The following is a 17,649-nucleotide window of genomic DNA, read 5'->3' as shown; positions in this document are numbered from 1 at the left end:
TCCGTGCCCAGGTGATGAGCGATTCCCTGTTCCGGGAAGCAGGCTGCATAGGCCATCTTAAGCAGGGAGAGAAAACGACAGAGCAGAAGGTAGGCCAGTCGCCAACCTAAGATGCTAACAGCATCCCTCACAACTCAAACGCTTTTGGCAGGTGACACCCGCATTGGAGTCAGGTCATTCAGCCGCCACGCCCTTTGCACGTCGTTAGATCTCAACGGGCTCTCGCCCACCAAAAACAAATCTCTCTCTTTTCACCCGCCCTAATGACAGAACAGGTTGAGAGGTATGTGACAGGTAGGCAGGAAAATTAAAACAAACATGTTTTGGGGGTGAGAGAGTATTGTATATTCTGGGGAGGTGTGGGCTAGGTATATGAATTTGTAAAAAAAGATGGAATGGATTCTTGAGATGGAGGTGGGAACCTCACAAGTAAGTATTGGGACGAGGAAGAGGGGCGTGGAGGTAATGGCTATTGGACGTTTAATGTTTAAGCTAATTGCTGGGTGGCTGTCTGGTGATAATCAGCGATTACGCCCCATGCTATATTTTTAGTCTTGATTATAATGAATGCACCCCGCCTGTTACTCAAACTGTTTATGTGCTCTAAGCAAGGGGGTCCCCGGAGAGCCGAGACACATCTTCAGCCGGGATGGTGCAATTTGACTCTACAATTAAAAGGTAGAATGGCGATTTTGCTTTAATTTGAAACCCTTAATATAATATTGATGATGTAGCGGGGAAGTGTGGACCTACGTTTGTCTATTTTTCGAAAACGATTCCATTATAAATAGGCTATGGTGAAATGTGGGCGTGTACTTCTTAATATGATGCAAAGGTACGTGCCTAAGGTGTTGCTTGTCACAGATTTCTATCTGTGGGGTTTGTTTTTGTAAGTCCGTCTTCTCTAGCTATGAAGTAGTAGCTCCCAGACGTGCGACGGTCACGTGTTTTAATGATTGACAGTTGCACGGCCCTCTGAACGGTCGTTGTCTGAGGCTGTGTTGAGATGGCGCAAGTTTCCGTTTCCGGAAAAACATGGCGGGTGTTGGCTGGTTGTTTCGAGCTGGGAGGTTACTGCGAGTGACCCCGAGGATCTGGAGCCGGGGGAAAATGTACACCTCTTCTGCAGGACGTGGAGGAGCGGGAGGAGTCGGCTACACCCAAGTTTCTGAGCTGGACAAGGCCGATGCCTGGCTGCTGAGGAAAGCTCACGAAACCGGTAAGGGTATTGGCCCATTTGATAGGACTGGTCTGTAATTAATAAGGATAATTGGAAAACCTTGTTTGACATCTGAGAGCGAGAAGTAATCACAGGATGCAGTGCTTGTTATTTATTCTCTTTATATGGTTACTTTGTCTGCAGTATAAACGCGCCCATAACTAAACTCGTTCGTTTGCATGTGTGCATTGCTTTCGATCATTTAAAGCCGCAGTGATGCAGCTATAACCAAAGGGACTTTCTTATAGAAAAACACACAACGGACCTCTATTAGCCATCCAGGATATAACTGCCGTTCACTTTACACTTGACAGCATCCACCCAACGTTCCGTGCAGCAAACCGCCCATGGCATCACACACTTTTTTACAGTGCGCACATCAGTCGAATGTTGCCCCACCCCCCCGATTGATCCCTCTTTCTTATTCTTTTCCTTTAAAATTGAGGCGACACGATCCCTTTCCCAACCACTTGATCAAACCCTTTTTCCCTTTCCGGAGGGAAGCGTGAGAACAGGAGAAGGATGTGTGAAGGAGTGGGTTAGGACCGATGAGGAAAGAGGGAGACCAAACCAGTACCAGTGCTGAAAATGTGTACTCGCCACTAGCTAGTAATAATTGACACTTGGCGAGTATGAAATGGTATGCTGTGTGCATGTTGCGAATTAAGGGGACGAGTGAATTTTTAAACCTGGCTAGTAACTTGAAATGTTAACTCTCGAGCTAGGCATCTGAGCCTAGTCTGCACTTTAGGCACCTGACCACATCTTCTTAGGCAGTGCCGAACAACATTTTTAATGTAGGACTTTTGAAAAGCAAATTACCCTATTTTATACAGGACTGTAAGCGCACATTATGAACCTACTATCTAAATCCTTATGTTAAGAAGAAAAAAGTATGGTTGTGGCCAGTGGTGGAAATGGAAAAAAGTTGTTTGGGGTGGAGTTTAGGAGGCAGGGTTTAGGGGGGGTGGAGCTGGCAGTTGACCTCTGATCAAAGGAAATGTACAAAATAATAGTTTAAAACGGCAATATCAAACATTCTGGCGTAAAAGGAATGAATGGTGATGTGCAACTGTTGGCCACTTTTGTATCGGTGCCCAAGACAATTTTATGCCCCAGTCTGACCGTGGCAGACAGTATGTAGATGCATACAATTTTCCCACAGTATCACTCACAAACCACACTTTTGCTCTGTGCACGAACCAAGACAGGACAAATTACACAGGGTCACCGGAGCCAGCACACGTTAAAATCCGGCCTTCAAAAAAGGCAGCACATCCCATATAATGCGATGTGCTGCATTTTACAGAGGACAGACTCGAACGTGTGCCGGCTCCGTGTATCTCTGGCGTTCGTTCCCAGCTGGTTTTATAACCAACTAAGAACAAACACCAGAGAGACAAAGGAAAAGGGTGTACAAAATAAGAAAAATGCTCTGTGCAGTGTGCACAGTCCGCTTGCACCATGGGTAGATTAGACTCCGACCCCACCAAGGTGGGTGCTCAGAGATCTGATCTGTCCTGTGTGAGCACTGTGCACAAAGAGTACAGGCAGGGCAGTTTCTAGCCAACTTGGTGCCCAGTCAAAACATCTGAATGCACCCCCACTGACTGGCACACGTCACTACCAAACTACACTTTTGTCATGCGACAATACCCCATCTCAATATGAATGCATAATTGCTATATAAATGAAGCTGGTTTCATTGCATTGTAATTGAAGTACCTTACAGATGAAATCTAACGTGAAAACACAGCTGTTGCTGCCCAAGTAAATGATTTTTCTGTCACCTGCTCTTAGGGAAGGCCATCCAGTGGCATAGCAGATGGGGAATGCCCAAGGCTCTGCCGTAGGAAGGGCACAACTGCATCTAGTTAACAGCAAGGAATGTCCCGCCATAGAGAACGGCGAGGGGCTTGGCCAGTAGTGGTAGAAAATGGCCACTTGCTCCAGACGCATCAGCGGACATAAAGCCTTTCCCCCTATATTCTATATCCTGAATCTGAAATGCTTGTCAGGAACATGCCAAATGTTCCTTTGAGCAGCTCGGAGTGCAGCACAAAAACTAAGAAATTCCTTAGCAAAGCACAGACCACGCAAAGTACTTAACATGGCAAAGGAGAGTTTGGCAGATAAGGACGAATGAGGTTTGGCGCGCTGACAAGAAGTGAGAATGTTTAAAGGCAGCAAATGGAAGCAATATGTGGACACCCTGCCAAAAGTGTGCACGTAGAGTGAATGTGATGAGGGTTGGTTTGCCTCCAATAATTGCGCACACAACCAGAAATTAAAGTGCTCAATTAAACGTAATTTAATGCAAGTCAAGGACAGCTGACCCGTGTTTCGAGCGACAATGCTCTTTTTCCAAGACTGCAAGGTTATTTGAATATATAAACATATTTAACATGCATACATTTGGATTTCCAATAAGAGTATACCATCCAAACCTAAAGTACAGAGCGAGCATAGAAGTGGCAAAACGCAAAAAAAGCCCAACAAGGTTTGACAGTTTAACTATTTCAAAAGAACCAAAAGAATATATAACATGTCATGGCAATGATATAAATAACATTAAAGGATGTTCAACCGAATGTTCATTGGAGTTCATTAGCAAATGCAACCAAATGCCATGTATGAAAAGGAAAAGAGAAAAAATACAAAGTCAGTGCTAAGAACTGTCCCGTGAATACACAACTGGTCACACTTATGTCCATGTGCTCATAGAATTAAGGAAACCATTTTACCTTAAGGAGCTTGAGACTAGCTCTGGTGCTGTGGGAAAGAAAAAATCATAGTATTGCAAAAGTCAATTTTGGGAAAAGCCCAAATTAATGGCTTGTAAAGTTAATGCCCGATTGTGATACTCCTAACATTTTTTTAATTTTTGCATATGCCAAAAGCCCTTACCTATACCAGTATGGTCCAGAATCTGCACTGGATCCTGCCGCCAAATAATCCAAAAAGTTCCTGCCAGACTGGAAATTTTCTTGCGACAGTGAACAGTGCAGAATCCCATCCGACACTCGTGCAAAAGGAGGGAATGCATAGTTGGAACACTTTACGTAAAGTTGATTCCTACTGGAATCATCTCCCGTCAGTAGATTTTTTTTTTTTTACATGGCTCCTCAGCTGTAACACTGGATTCTGATCATGTCTTTGGAGGATCTGAAAATCGAATGAGTGTTCAACAATTCCATGCCACCGGCTTTGGAGGTCTGTAGCTAGCTCCTCTGAAAGAGGGCCCACTTCGTTGAAGGCAATCCTCTTTTGAAGATGCCAATTTTTGAGCCTCTGCATTGTCCTGTAGCACAGAGGTGCTGCCAAGATGCAGTTAGTCACATTAGACCAATTTAGCCTGAGAGGACCAGGAGACGGTGGTGGCACCCCCTGCTACTCATTTCAGCTTTTGGTAGTATATGGGGATACTTGGGATGCCACCCACCACATCTATGGTCCAGACAGACCGCAAGAGAGCCCCAGACAGTAAATGAGCCCTTTCACACAGCTCCAATATGAAACAAAATCCTGCCCCACTACCTTCGGTGAAAACCCTGCTTCTTGTTTTGGGCATGAGCAGGCGAGGTACACAGAAACCAGGGGACTGCAATCTGCGCATTATGAGGCGTTACTTTCTAGTATTATGCTCTCCACAGATAAAAGGTAGAGAACACCAACCATCAGGCGGGGGTGGGGGGTGACGGGGGCTGGAACTAACACCTTAGTCCACAAACCATACCGGTCGAACTAAAATTACAGCACTGGACAGCTCCATGTAACGTTTCATGGTTTAGTATATATTGGCATTTACATGTTTTTTTTCTTTGAAACGTTACATGGTGCTGTCCAGTGCTGTAATTTCAGCACTGGACAGCTGCATCTAACGTTACAAAAAAAGCATTGAAATGCTACTTTTAACATGTAAAAGTTCTCTTCAAAACCAGTCCATGACTATTGTCGACGGATTGGTTTTGAAAGAAATGCACTTTGCATGTTAAATATAGCATGTCACAGCTTTTGTTTTCGAACTTTTGTATTTCGAAAATATGACTATAAACCAAAATAATGCTACACCCCTGACATTAGACAGCAATATTTGTTGTGGTTTCTCCTCACTATTCATACTTTTAAGGCCTGTTTTACTGTAGAAACTTTTAAATATTGTCTTTCTCAAACATCCATTTTGTTCATGTAAATGAAGTAGGAATTTAGCAAAATGGCAGTAGCTAGCTACGTTTAATCAGGTTTTAGAAGTAACTTGCATTCCTTTTTTCCAAAATCAACTCCTTCTTTTGTCTTTGTGTTAAAAGCCTCTTCTCATTTTTTTTTACCAGTTCGGTCTACCTAATGCCACATATGTGGCTTTGCACACACATGTTTAATGTAATTCTTACAGGAACCCTCCTAGGCACAAACTACTTAAAGGGATACTCTAGTAAAAAAAATGTATTTCAAAAATAGATAGGCCACATTAAAAAAAAAAATACTAGCATCCTCCGTTTTAAAACTTCCTATGTAAAATTTTGAGATATTTAAGCTCAAAAGCAAGCACAAGGGCGCCGCCATTTTGTGAAATGGAGGCCCTCCTGTGCTGGCTTTTGCGGCACTTTTGAAGCGACCGCAAACATAAATACAACGTTGTTGTGTTGGAAAACGCTGCGGTTTTAAAACCGCAGCGTTTTCCAACACAACCGTGTTGTGTCTGCCTGAATCTGCTTTTCCATTTGGGGCTCTCGGGCTCCCCACGGGGAGCCCGAGAGCCCCAAATGGGAAATCAGCTGCAGGTAGAAACACTACGCGGCATGTAAACACAACCACGTGTGTTTCTGCCTGCTGTGGCTTTCACTTTGGATCTCCGGTGCTCCTGGGAGCACCGGAGACCCAAAGTGATAGCCACAGCAGGCAGAAACACACGCGGTTGTGTTGGAAAACGCTGCGGTTTTTCGTTCCAAGTTTCTCAGGCTCCTCCGAGCCGGAGGAGCCTGAGAAACTTGGAACGAAAAACCGCAGCGCTTTCCAACACAATAACGTTGTATTTATGTTTGCGGTCGCTTCAAGCGACCGCAAACATAAATACGTTTTTAAAGCTGCGGTTTTATTTCTAAGTTTTCCGGGCTCCTCCAGCCCGGAAAACTTAGAAAAAAAACCGCAGCTAGTGCTTATTTTTTGTAAAAAAAATAAATAGCACTTACCGAGATTCAGCTGCAGCTTTCCTGCTCTGGTCTCCGGTCCGCATCCTCCGAGTCCCGGCACTAATGAAGGGAAAGCCACCCAGCGGTAGACTTTGTTTACTACAGCTGGCTGGCTTTTCCTTCATTAGTGCCGCAAAAGCCAGCACAGGAGGGCCTCCATTTCACAAAATGGCGGCCCCCCTGTGCTTGCTTTTTCGAATTTTGAGCTTGAATAGCTCAAAATTTTACATAGGAAGTTTTAAAACGGAGGATGCTAGTATTTTTTTTTAATGTGGCCTATCTATTTTTGAAATAACATTTTTTACTAGAGTATCCCTTTAATAAAGCATATACTTTTTCATTTTAGGTCAAAACTTGTGATAAATAGTAAAAACAAAAATGCATGTTGGGAATCAATTTAAAAAGAACCCATAAAACCATTTCAATATTTAGTTTTAATCTGCAGCCTGTTTCCTTGATCTACTGGCAGCCCGCTTGGCCTTTGGTTTCTCCTTCGGCGTGTGATCCTCTCGTCCCAATCTATCAATTTCATGGGTCTTTATACAGCTATTCCGAGGGTAGAACCCTCAGCTGCCTTCCAGCCACTCTAGGCACAGTATCAAATAGCATTGTCTTATAATATTGTAACTTTGTATTAAGGGGACTTTCCCCATTTCCTCTGCTGCTAACCTGACTCCTGCTGCTTGGAGTGCTCTGATTTCGTTTTGGTGTAATTTCTGCTGACAAAAAGATGTGCAAGTCTAAATGGTTTGAAATGTTAATGGCTTGTCTCTTTTGCTTCCCTGGTCTCGAGCCTGCCGTCGTAATTGACTTATAGGACTCTCTGCCTAATAATGATTAAGGTGTTAGGTAGGATCAGGCACAGGGTCATTTTAGAGATCTCTTCAATAAGCAGTTGCTCTTTGGATTATATCCAATTCATCCTGGCAAGCACGATGTTTTCTTGCCCATGACCAGCTCTTTACTACTTGAGCAACTGCATGGCGTTTTATTCAGAGGTTCGCTGATGAAATGTGTGTTGGCTGGTATACAAATGGAGAATATAGACGGTTTTCTAAATGCCAGAAAAAAAAATCTGTTTTTGTATTGTAATATATTCATGAGTGCTAACAGCTTCTCCTTAATTAATGTGAGTGTTCTGTGCAGGGTTATTTTGTACTGCACCATTTCACCACTGTAGTGATCTCAAATTGTGTTAACCATGTCCACATTAAGGCATCTATGTCCTGCCCCGCAGAGCCTTCGTCTCCCGGAAGGTATTGACTGGAACATAATGTATTATAAAAGAGGAGATCTTGAAGAAAGTTGAATAGAACAATGAATGCAAAGTTGGTGTTCATGTGTAGTAAATACATATAGTATCACTGCATGAGGTTCTTGGGCATTCCTAAATATGATTTGGTCAATGTTGACTGGGTGTTCCCTTCGGTAGACCATGTCTTAAGATGTCTAGATAGGTGGGATAGTTCGATGGACAACAGTGCTGTATGTATGTTTATGTGAAATGATTGAAGAGGATCTTAGGGGTAGGCGAAGCAAGATCAACTAGAAAGACTAGAGGGCAGAAAATTGCAAACTTTAAAAATACCATGTACTTCTAAAAGCTGTACAGCAGGTGGGGGAAATAGGAGCCAACAGGCGTACATATATCAGGTTGCAAACTACTAGCCAAGCATAAAATGTCGAACATGGAGCATGCCGAACATGGAGCATGCCATGAGTGAATTATCACTAGCCAGTGGCCTGCCAATAAAATAATTTGGAAGGGAGGATAGCTCGGGGCAACTCGCAGAGCAACACCTGTTCTGTTCTCCTGTATTAAGGGCGTTATAAAAAATTAATTTCAAAGATTGTAATACGCAAGGCATTTAGCCAGCGTGAACAGCGAGATGGTGTATAAAGGCAGAAAATATATTGTCAAAGGTCTAACAGCAGTCTTAGAAGCGCACTAGGCCTTGTGAGGGTGGGTATTTAATCCCCTTAACCCAAACGGGCCCACCACTTCAGAAGCGAGTGCAAGCTTAAATCAAGTTTATTGTACAATGATCCGGGGCACAGCTAGATGACTCTATTGAGCCAAACTAACCCAAGTCTCAGGGAACCACATACGTTGACACATTATATTCAAGTTGCAGCAGTTAAATACACTTCCATATATTTTATTATAATCCACCCCAACATGTGATTGGACAAAACCTCTTCAAAGAAATACCATCTCTTTACAATTCCTACATTCTCATTGGTAGCCGTTATAACTACCATCTTCAGATTATATTCAGAGCCCGCCCTTCCTTGGGATTTGTCCGTGGTAGTTTCACATCATGACATAATAAAAATTAACCTATAAACTTAATTCCTTACTAGTAATAACTGATCTGAGCCCCTTAACCTTAATTTTAAAGTAAATGCATGCTACATACACTGCTACATTTTCAAAATTCTGGAGCCTAAAACTCTTCCGAACGTCTATAGATTCAGACTAATGTATTGCCTGCAGAGTGAGTGTGAGTAAGCAAGTGTTGGCAGTACAGCACTTGCTTGCATTACTGCTCACCTAGGAATCCCAGGGGAGCGGTCTTGATTGGCCGATAGGTTTTTTTTCCTAGTCAGTCAAGTATCTGCATCTCTGGCATAACACGCATCGCAGCCAATTCAGCCTGTGATCGCTAATCACATTGGGGGAATAAAGCAGTGGTGGAAGTGGGGGAAAAAAGGAACCAGTGGTACTCGGGCTGCATATAAAAAGGAGGGAGGGAGTGGGATGGCCAGACAGATGGGGAGGGCGGGGTTAATCGGGGAGGGAGGGGGAGTGCAGGGACAGGGGACCAGGATCACAAACCTTGGCTGAACATTGAAGCAGGGATTTTAATCCACTCTACAAATTTGACCACGTGCCTTCCGAGCTTTACTCAGTACACGTAGTTTGAATTTCAAGTTCTTCAGAAAGTAATGTCTTAGAGTTTGCTTACAAAAAACACAAATTGCATCAACACGCCACACGACAACATTAAAACCGTACAGAAACATCTTAAGCCAAAAGAATATCATTGTGGCTTTAATTTACACTTCATGAATGGTAAACTACAAGTCCAAAAATCTAGTTAACCCCTCGGTACTTTCAGTGATTTAATACATGAAAGAAAAGAGTTGTGTGATAAACTCCGATATGGGGATACTTTGCAACAAGCCCCCAGCTCGTTGTTGTTCATAATGTAGAAAACATATGATTGGTGACCTAAAGCAACTTGATTTTTTTGCATGTCAAGCTAGTAGACCTCATGGATATAAAGCACCTATTTAATGATGTTTATATAAAATAAACACATCCTTAAATGGGCGCTCTATGTTGCTCACTTTAACTGGTGCTTTGCAAGCTCTTTCAGTTGGAAATGTTCCATGAAAGATTCTGCCACTGATAAAAGAAAATAGTTTCTAACCTGAGCACTTGACGACCTGGAGAGCCACGTGCGCCTCTCTAGCTGAGACCTAGCAAACTGGCAGTGATTGAATGTTGTCGGCCTGGGCCGATTCAATAACTGGCTCGGGTGAAAGAAAAAGCATCCAAACGCGTTTCTTGAGCCCTGTAAAAAGCAAATGAACTAGTGGTACGGCCGGCATACTAATTATTCATATTGCACTTCCAACATGGAGGCTTCCTTTCAAAATGGTGGGCTGTTATTGGGTATGGTACTTCAGCACCCAGGGATCTTGATGCCATTATCTCTTACTAAACCATTTTAACATATACCAGCACATTGACTAGGCCACTCTAAACAACTGAACACCCACTCCCAATATAAAAAAAGTCAGTACTCTACACACAACTCATCAACTTTTTTATTAAACTGACATGCCCTAACACTACGGTACACAGGCTCCCAGCACAGCGGCATCTGAGTAGAAATAGCTCAATTACTATATACAAATCACCTTCAGAGAACATGGGTACTTTTGCACAAATGGCATAACGGCACACTCTATTGCATTTTCCTTGTCCCTACTCACCAAACCAGACTCCTTTTCTTAGGAATCCTATAGCGCCAAGAGACCATACAAAAGCAATGCACGATATTAATAAAACCTTTTAACAGCATAGCTATAAAGTAATGATTAGCAGCTCTGACTGGCGTTATCAATTAAGCATTTTTAACAGGCAACATAGAAACAAAGCAAGCATTCCCCAATCTACAAACCATTGATTTCCATAATCACTATTGAGTTTATGCAAGGTAGTGATAATGTCATTCTCTGAATCATTGTGAGTCACACATGTGCAACACGTACTCCCCATCTTATGGCATACACTCCCCTTCTTAGGTGTCAGGAGGTCGAGTATGTAATGGTTTTGCAAAGTCCTGATTCTCAGGCCCGGATCGCTTCCTTAAAGGCGCTAAACGCTGATCTTGATGAATTGATAAACCGGAGAAGTTCATATCTGGTCACCTGGAGCCACTTTGCATTTGCCACGGCTTGGACGTCAGGTTCCAGAAGAGGTGAAGAAAGTCTCAGTACGACTAAACGGACTATACTGTTCAGGAATGTCCATTAAGGCCGCTGAAAGGTAGTTGAGTGTCTGGTTTGTTGCAATAGTTCCTGCTTCTCGTCGAACAAAGTCATTGGTTTGTCCATATGTGGTGAGTCAAGGGGGACAGGGGACAAAGGGGCACAGATGTAGCTTTTGGCATTGGACTGGCAGGGACCAGGTGCTCCTCAGGGATGACTAGCACGTGGAGTGTCGAAAGACTGCACTCACGTTGCTGGAGGCAACTGCCTATAAGCAGGATATTCCACACATCCAAAAAATGTCCAGAAGGGCAGTCGTACCCCCAGCCAGTTAAGCGAAGCGTGCGACTGCAATTCCCATTTTTGCTAATGGGCACTGTGCCACCACCCTTAAAACACAGAGAAAAATGGGTTGGCGTCTGTCTTAACAGGTTTTTCTGTTTCTCTGAGCCATGTCAGATGCTGCAAAAAACGTTGCCACACAGTCCCACATTCTTGGTTTATTCGTGTCACCCCTTCTTCTGAGAATACCCTCATTTTTCCAGTTCTGCAACTCTTCACCCCTTGCTCCCATAGACATTTAGAAAAAATAGCCCTGTCTAAAATCAATTGGGCTCTTTGTGTGCACTGAACATTTTTCGGCTCTTTGTGATCTGCATCTGAACACTCTTTTGCAAAACAGATGCTGTAATTGATCGGCCTTTAAGCTGCCCTCTGACCCTGCACAATGCTACTTTGTTTGGGATAACTACACTAGGAACATCAGCAGCGTGGGGGATGAGAGAGCAGATGTAGCAATATCCACACAGCTTCAAAAGTTTGCGAGTGGCATTAGTGGCCTCCTCCTTCTTATATGTAATTGTTTGGAATCTTGTGGGTGATCTGCTGGCCATAGGACTTGGTATCGGAAGCAAGGGTGTCTCAGGTTATTCGGAATTGAAATAGTGCATTGAGAGAAAACCGAGCGGTAGGGGGTAGCTTAAAGGAATAGTGCGCTCAAAAATATTATTGTCCCGAGCGTTCGGGCATGTGGTTTTAAGTATACGTTGATCGATTGTAAAAACATTTCCTATGCACCGTACCTTAGTTTTCCTCACTCTTACACATGCAAAATCAGGCAGACAGGTGTGGCCATCTTGTGCTAATCTTATCCGTTGCCGCATCGCCCTAATGTGAACGGCCCTCGCGGCCCTAAATCATATCCGCTGCCCCTGAAGCTGACATCACCATTCCTAGGGGTATTCTCTACCTATCTCCATGACGTTACTGTGCAGCGTAGCCAAACACGCCCAGTCGTCACCTACGTCTTGTCGCCAGTTTACGCAGTACCCAGAATATCAACACACATCCTCTTACAGCACATCGTGTCCCAATTCTGAATACAAAACACTATTTTTAAAGGAAACTGCAATACGCTGCAATTTGTGCTTTTATTTCACAATAAACGCTCGAACATCCGCCGATTTCCATGTTCAACCAAATTTGTAATTTCTTTCTTTGTTCTCGATCGACAAATGTTTATCGTGAGTCAGTGTTCCTTTGGGTATGAGAAGCGCATTAGACGCACCGTGATTCGCAAGGCTTTGGCATCAGCTTGTTGCTAGACCCCCGTAAACCGCGAAAGGGCAAATCGGCCCGGGGCGATCGTCCCACAACGGCGTGATACTAATCCAGCCATTTAGGTGTATCTGCAACTGCCTGCTGAAGAAGCCATCAATTGGTATCTGGAAAAAAATGACATTCACAGAATGGGAGGATGTGGCTGTGTAGAAAACCTACAGAAAACTGTCTCAGTAGCCGTTCTTTATTCTAATTTATCAATTTACCCATTAATTCTGCACTGTTTGAAAACTAATGATGAACACAAATGTGAAACAATGGAAACACAGAGAAAACATTGAGGAATTTTGGAGTCTACGATGTGCTTGAGATGTTTGTGCTATGGATTATGTTTAGCTCGCAATGGCATGCCAATGCGGAAGCTGACGGAAGAATTCGAAGAACACGTAGACTGCATTTTTACGGAATATTAGCGTAGAATTTGGCGTTGGTGAAACCTGTGGCAACCCAGACGTGGACTCGATGCAGCTGGACTGCCCATGTGCCCTGGACAAAGACAAGTACACAGGTTGTTTTGTGTGTCGTTACAATATGCCAAAAACAACAACCCATTACAATGTTAGCCAGCAATACTGGTCATAAAGTGAAACCTCAGTGACCATAGAGAAACATGATTTTATCAAATCCCTGGAAGATCTCAAATTGAGGGGAATGCAAATAGACCTCATAGCCACTGACAAGACATGTTTCAATACCCAAGACCATGAGAGAGCAGTTTCCAAATATTGACCATCAATTTGATGTATCGCACGTTACCAAATCAATCAATAAAATAAATCTCAGCTGCTGGAAAAAAAGGCTCTGAAAATATTTTAGTGGTCCCAGTCTTTCAGCAACCATCTTTGGTGGAGCGTCAAAACTTGTGGTGGGGTCTGTGATGAAAAATGGCACTCACTAATGCATCACTGTTCCAACGTTCACTCTTAGACAGAAAACCTACATTTTCACCAATGTGCACATGGACTTTTGTCAGAGGAGCAGGAACGCAAGAAGTGGTTGATTCCATCTTCACCTCCACACACAGCTCTTGAGACGATTGTGTTTGATAAAAACTCTATCAAGAGATCTGAAGGGACTCTCAGAATTCTGTGTCACAGGAAATTTGGAGGTGTTCCACAATATGTGCCTAAGTACAGGCCCAAGAGAGAGCATTAGGCATAGACTGGATGCAATATTGGACATTACTAGCGGTCTTGGGGCATAACGAGAACGTAGGGCGTGAACAATCGAGGATGGAAATAATTTACCAGATGGTCCTGTTTTGTAATGGTGACTTACAGCTAAGGCTGGAGGATGTGAATTTCCATTCTGCCAGTTTTGATCCGTTTTGCCGCAATCCACTACCCTGCATACCGAAACGAGCTACGCAAAGTTTCTCGTGAACCGAACGCTCAAAGTTTCTCATCGCACTACATGAAACTAACATGGGAACGAAACCCCATGCTCCATACGAAATTGCAGCGGCAGAAATGGCGTGCTAATTTCATGGAACAGGTGGAAGCGGATTCCACACTTTTCGGGCACTGTTTATCTCGCCCCTACTTACGCCATTGCATGTAATCATGCGAATTGGCATTTCACACCACGCATTTGAGTGGCCATAATATATTGGTAGCCACATTTGATCTAATGTCAACCCCCAACCCAGGGAGCAACTTCAGAGATTTGTGGTTGGTAGTGTGGGGGTAATGGACTTGCATTTTGCCGTAATGGGGTGAACCTGAAAAGTTCTCCAGTGATGCTTTCAATGAGTTCATTTGGGAAAGTGAAAAGCTGAAAAATACTGTAAAACGGCAGACTACTCATCCCCATGTATTCAACCTATTGGTATGGGATCGAGAGAGAAAAAACACAGGGTAGATCTTGAAACATATATTCTAAAAGGAAGAAGGATCTAATGAATCACATACTGGATGCGTAAACCAGAAATTTCTAATGATCCAGCATGATGGTTAAAAGATGTTGTCCACATTTACAGAGTAACACCCGTAATTTTTGGTACATAATTAATACAGATTGTAAGAGGATTCAATTCAACACTACAGCTAAGTCAATGCCTAGTCTGGGATACTGAATAGAAACCCTTATTGATATATCTTTATGTCCAGTTCATGAGTTCTGCATGACTACCCCTATATCACACCCCTCTCTTGGAATCCCCCTGACCCCACTGAGCCAAGAAGTAGTTCTGTTTTGCAAGTTTAAAAGGTTTATTATAAAAAAAAAATTAAACAAATATATATATATATATATATATATATATATCACACTTTATAATAAATTAATATCACACAGAACATGAGCAGTTAACAATGGGTAATGTTCTACTAATAAACTGATTTGATTACCCAGGAGTAGTATAAAAGATGAGGTAGCACGCTTGGGAATAGGAACAGAAGAATAAGGTGGTAGAGAATGCTTTATCTAGTTTCAGATGGATGCAATGTTGAATGAAAATGCAATACAGAAAATACTCACATTGATTTCAACAAAACAATGTAATCACTTTTCTATGGCAATCCACCCCCCCCCCCCTTATGCAATGTAAGGAAATGAAGAGGAGAGCACACAGTTCTTAGAAATGCAATCAAATGTAATTCTGTTCACCCCAGCAAGCTTAGACTACAGAAGTTTGAAACACAGGCCCAAAATGCTTTTATATGTGCTGGCAATGAAGTGAGGAATATGCTGAAAATGGTTTTAATTCAGGGTGAGTGAAATATACTTAGGATGAGTTCAGGCTCACTTTAGCAAGGATCTAGGAGTAACTAGCAGGTTAAACGAATTTTTGGCAAAGGAAAGCAAGGAAGCTGCTGTTTTCACACGTGGCTGGATTTTTAACCAAATCGCGAATCGCGGCAAAATTCGCGAATGCATGAATCACGATTACGGCAAAAGTATAAGGAGTATACTAGATGCAGCTATAAAATGACAGGTGACAGTTAGGAGGCAGTTCTGGTTAGATTAAAATAGTTTGGATTAGATTATTTTAACTAAGAGATTGGTTCTGGACAGTTCTGCTAGGTACTCACAATATATTTTTGAAATAGGCCTCGCCAAGGATCTGGTCAGGTTTTGGACTGGACTCCGATTCTGGTCTCGGCACTTCACAGTGATCTGGATCAGCTCTCTGGTTCTGCTAACAGCGGTCTGGGTCACTCTGGATCTCTGGCCTCTGGTTCTGGATACTGCTTTGCTTTCTCTGGGTGTGCAGCACTGCTTCTGGATTTTTCTGGCACAGGGTTTTAGGCCAGAATCAACAGCTGGGTCCGGCTGTGAATAGTCTGCAAATGATTTTTGGGCCTGCTAACAAATACTTTTGCTTGCAGTGGACCTTCTTGGTTCAAAGTTCTGTAGTCTCTGTTTAGCTTAGAAGTCTAAGTGTAGGATCTCTGGATGTGAAGTCGTCAGTCAGCATGCTCCGCAGCAAATGGAATTGAATGTCTCTACCTGTCCCAGCAGTCTCTTTTTATGTGTTTTGAAAGTGGGTGTGTGCCTGGGCCTAGCTAAGCCTGCCCTTTTCTACTTGTCATTGGCCCAATTCTCCCCTCTCCCATGATTGGGGGGAAGGAAATGTGAGTCAGAGTGATGCTGTAGGTTTTATGGGTCAGAGGATCCTCCCCTGGTCAGTTTGCCCACAAATCTATTTTTGACCTAAAGACATATTTCATAGATGCACAGTGGTTTGAAATTACATGCACCCATCACGTATCACATGAGGTATACTCTGTTCAAACTCTGATGTTTTTAAGAGCTTGCATTCAGAAACGGCAACATTTTGCATTTTTTAACTGGTTTTGCAATATTGGTTTTTCATTAAAAATTATACACATATGCACGGCCTGTCCATACATACTCCAGTCAATTCCCATGTCTCTAGCTTAAACACAGAGTCTGTAGTATCCATAAATAGCGGGGTTTTGCCGCAGAACATCACACAAATTTTGGGCTTGAATCGAAGGTACATTTTTTTAAATTAAGGCTCTCAAAGTTATACATTCCTGTCATTTGATTACAAAGAGTTATCAGTGTTTCTGTAAAATATATATTTTGCTTTCAATTCAGTTCTCAGAGTGTTGGAGTCCGCCTCCAAGACTTGGGTGGGTCAGTGATCACATGTGTCTTCTGCTGGGAGCTCTTTGTGTACAGTCAACAGTCAACATCAGCATATTCTATTTAAGTGCAAGAGCCTATTGTGTGGTCTCCAGGAGGCTGCCAGCCAGTCTGCCTTCTATCAATCAAGAGGTCATGTGAGATTCTGACTCCTGGTGTGAATCTCTGGAGGTGAGCGGTTTCCCAGCCTTTGGCCTGTTAATTAAATCAGATTGTCTTCTGGGAACAGCATGTGGTTAAGATTTTAATTAACTCCCAGCCTTTGATGTAAAGGCCTCTCCTGCAACTCCTGACATGCAGTTTCCCTGTCAGAGTTAAGACCGCTAGCGCCGCCCTTGGTCAAAAGCGGGTACTGCATGCATTTTTTTTTCAGTCTTGAATTCAAGCATTTCAAACAAGAGATATTACATGGAAGTATATTGTCCAGGTTCAACAAATGGCATTGGTGTAGTTCTGCAGTAAAATAATTTTGTGCCCATAAATTAGCCATGTTTGACCTGAAGAAAACGAATTCCCAACAGTTATGGGTTGCTTTTGGCAATCAGCATTGCCCCTTTTACAATGGTTTTAGGCTCTGTGCCCTTCTGTGCTCACAACATAGGCAAAAATGGGTGGCACCTTGGGTGACCATCTTGGTGTGCGCACAAACTGCGTGGTTCTCCTGGATTCTGACGCACATGTGGGCTTTTTGACCATCTTGGATTTTCTAAGCCCACAGCACCAAATGTTGCAGCATGATAGCTCAAACGTGGGTCAGGACACCCAACAAGATACAACCAATCAAATTGACAAATTGAACTACAAAGTAACTCAGTAGGAGAATGTGAATGGTGGCTACATTGAGAGGAAATGTGATGGGGCACTAAGACCATAACTACTGTCCTTTGAGTGTAGACTTTGATCAGGAAGATATTGGACAGTTAATTATCAAATCGTAGCATTCTAATGCAGCAGGTCCTAATGGACTTTGGAATACCATACTTGGGCAAATGTGGCACTCTGGTC

At 43.0% G+C, this 17,649-nt stretch overlaps 1 protein-coding gene across 1 annotated transcript in view; it reads left to right on the top strand.

The window, feature by feature from the left end:
- The first annotated feature begins 955 nt into the window (after positions 1-955).
- TMEM160 (transmembrane protein 160) overlaps positions 956-17,649 on the top strand; it is a 61,855-nt gene continuing 45,161 nt past the window's right edge. The window contains exon 1 of the mRNA XM_069644569.1: positions 956-1,219. Within this exon, the coding sequence (XP_069500670.1) occupies positions 1,036-1,219 (184 nt within the window). The 5' untranslated portion in view covers positions 956-1,035. The remainder of the gene's footprint in view (positions 1,220-17,649) is intronic.

The sequence above is a fragment of the Ambystoma mexicanum genome, chromosome 2p (assembly GCF_040938575.1).
Source record: "Ambystoma mexicanum isolate Mex_15411 chromosome 2p, UKY_AmexF1_1, whole genome shotgun sequence".
Taxonomy (NCBI): domain Eukaryota; kingdom Metazoa; phylum Chordata; class Amphibia; order Caudata; family Ambystomatidae; genus Ambystoma; species Ambystoma mexicanum.
The sequence above is the reverse complement of the archived record's forward strand: the minus strand, read 5'-3'. Positions and strand labels throughout refer to the sequence as shown.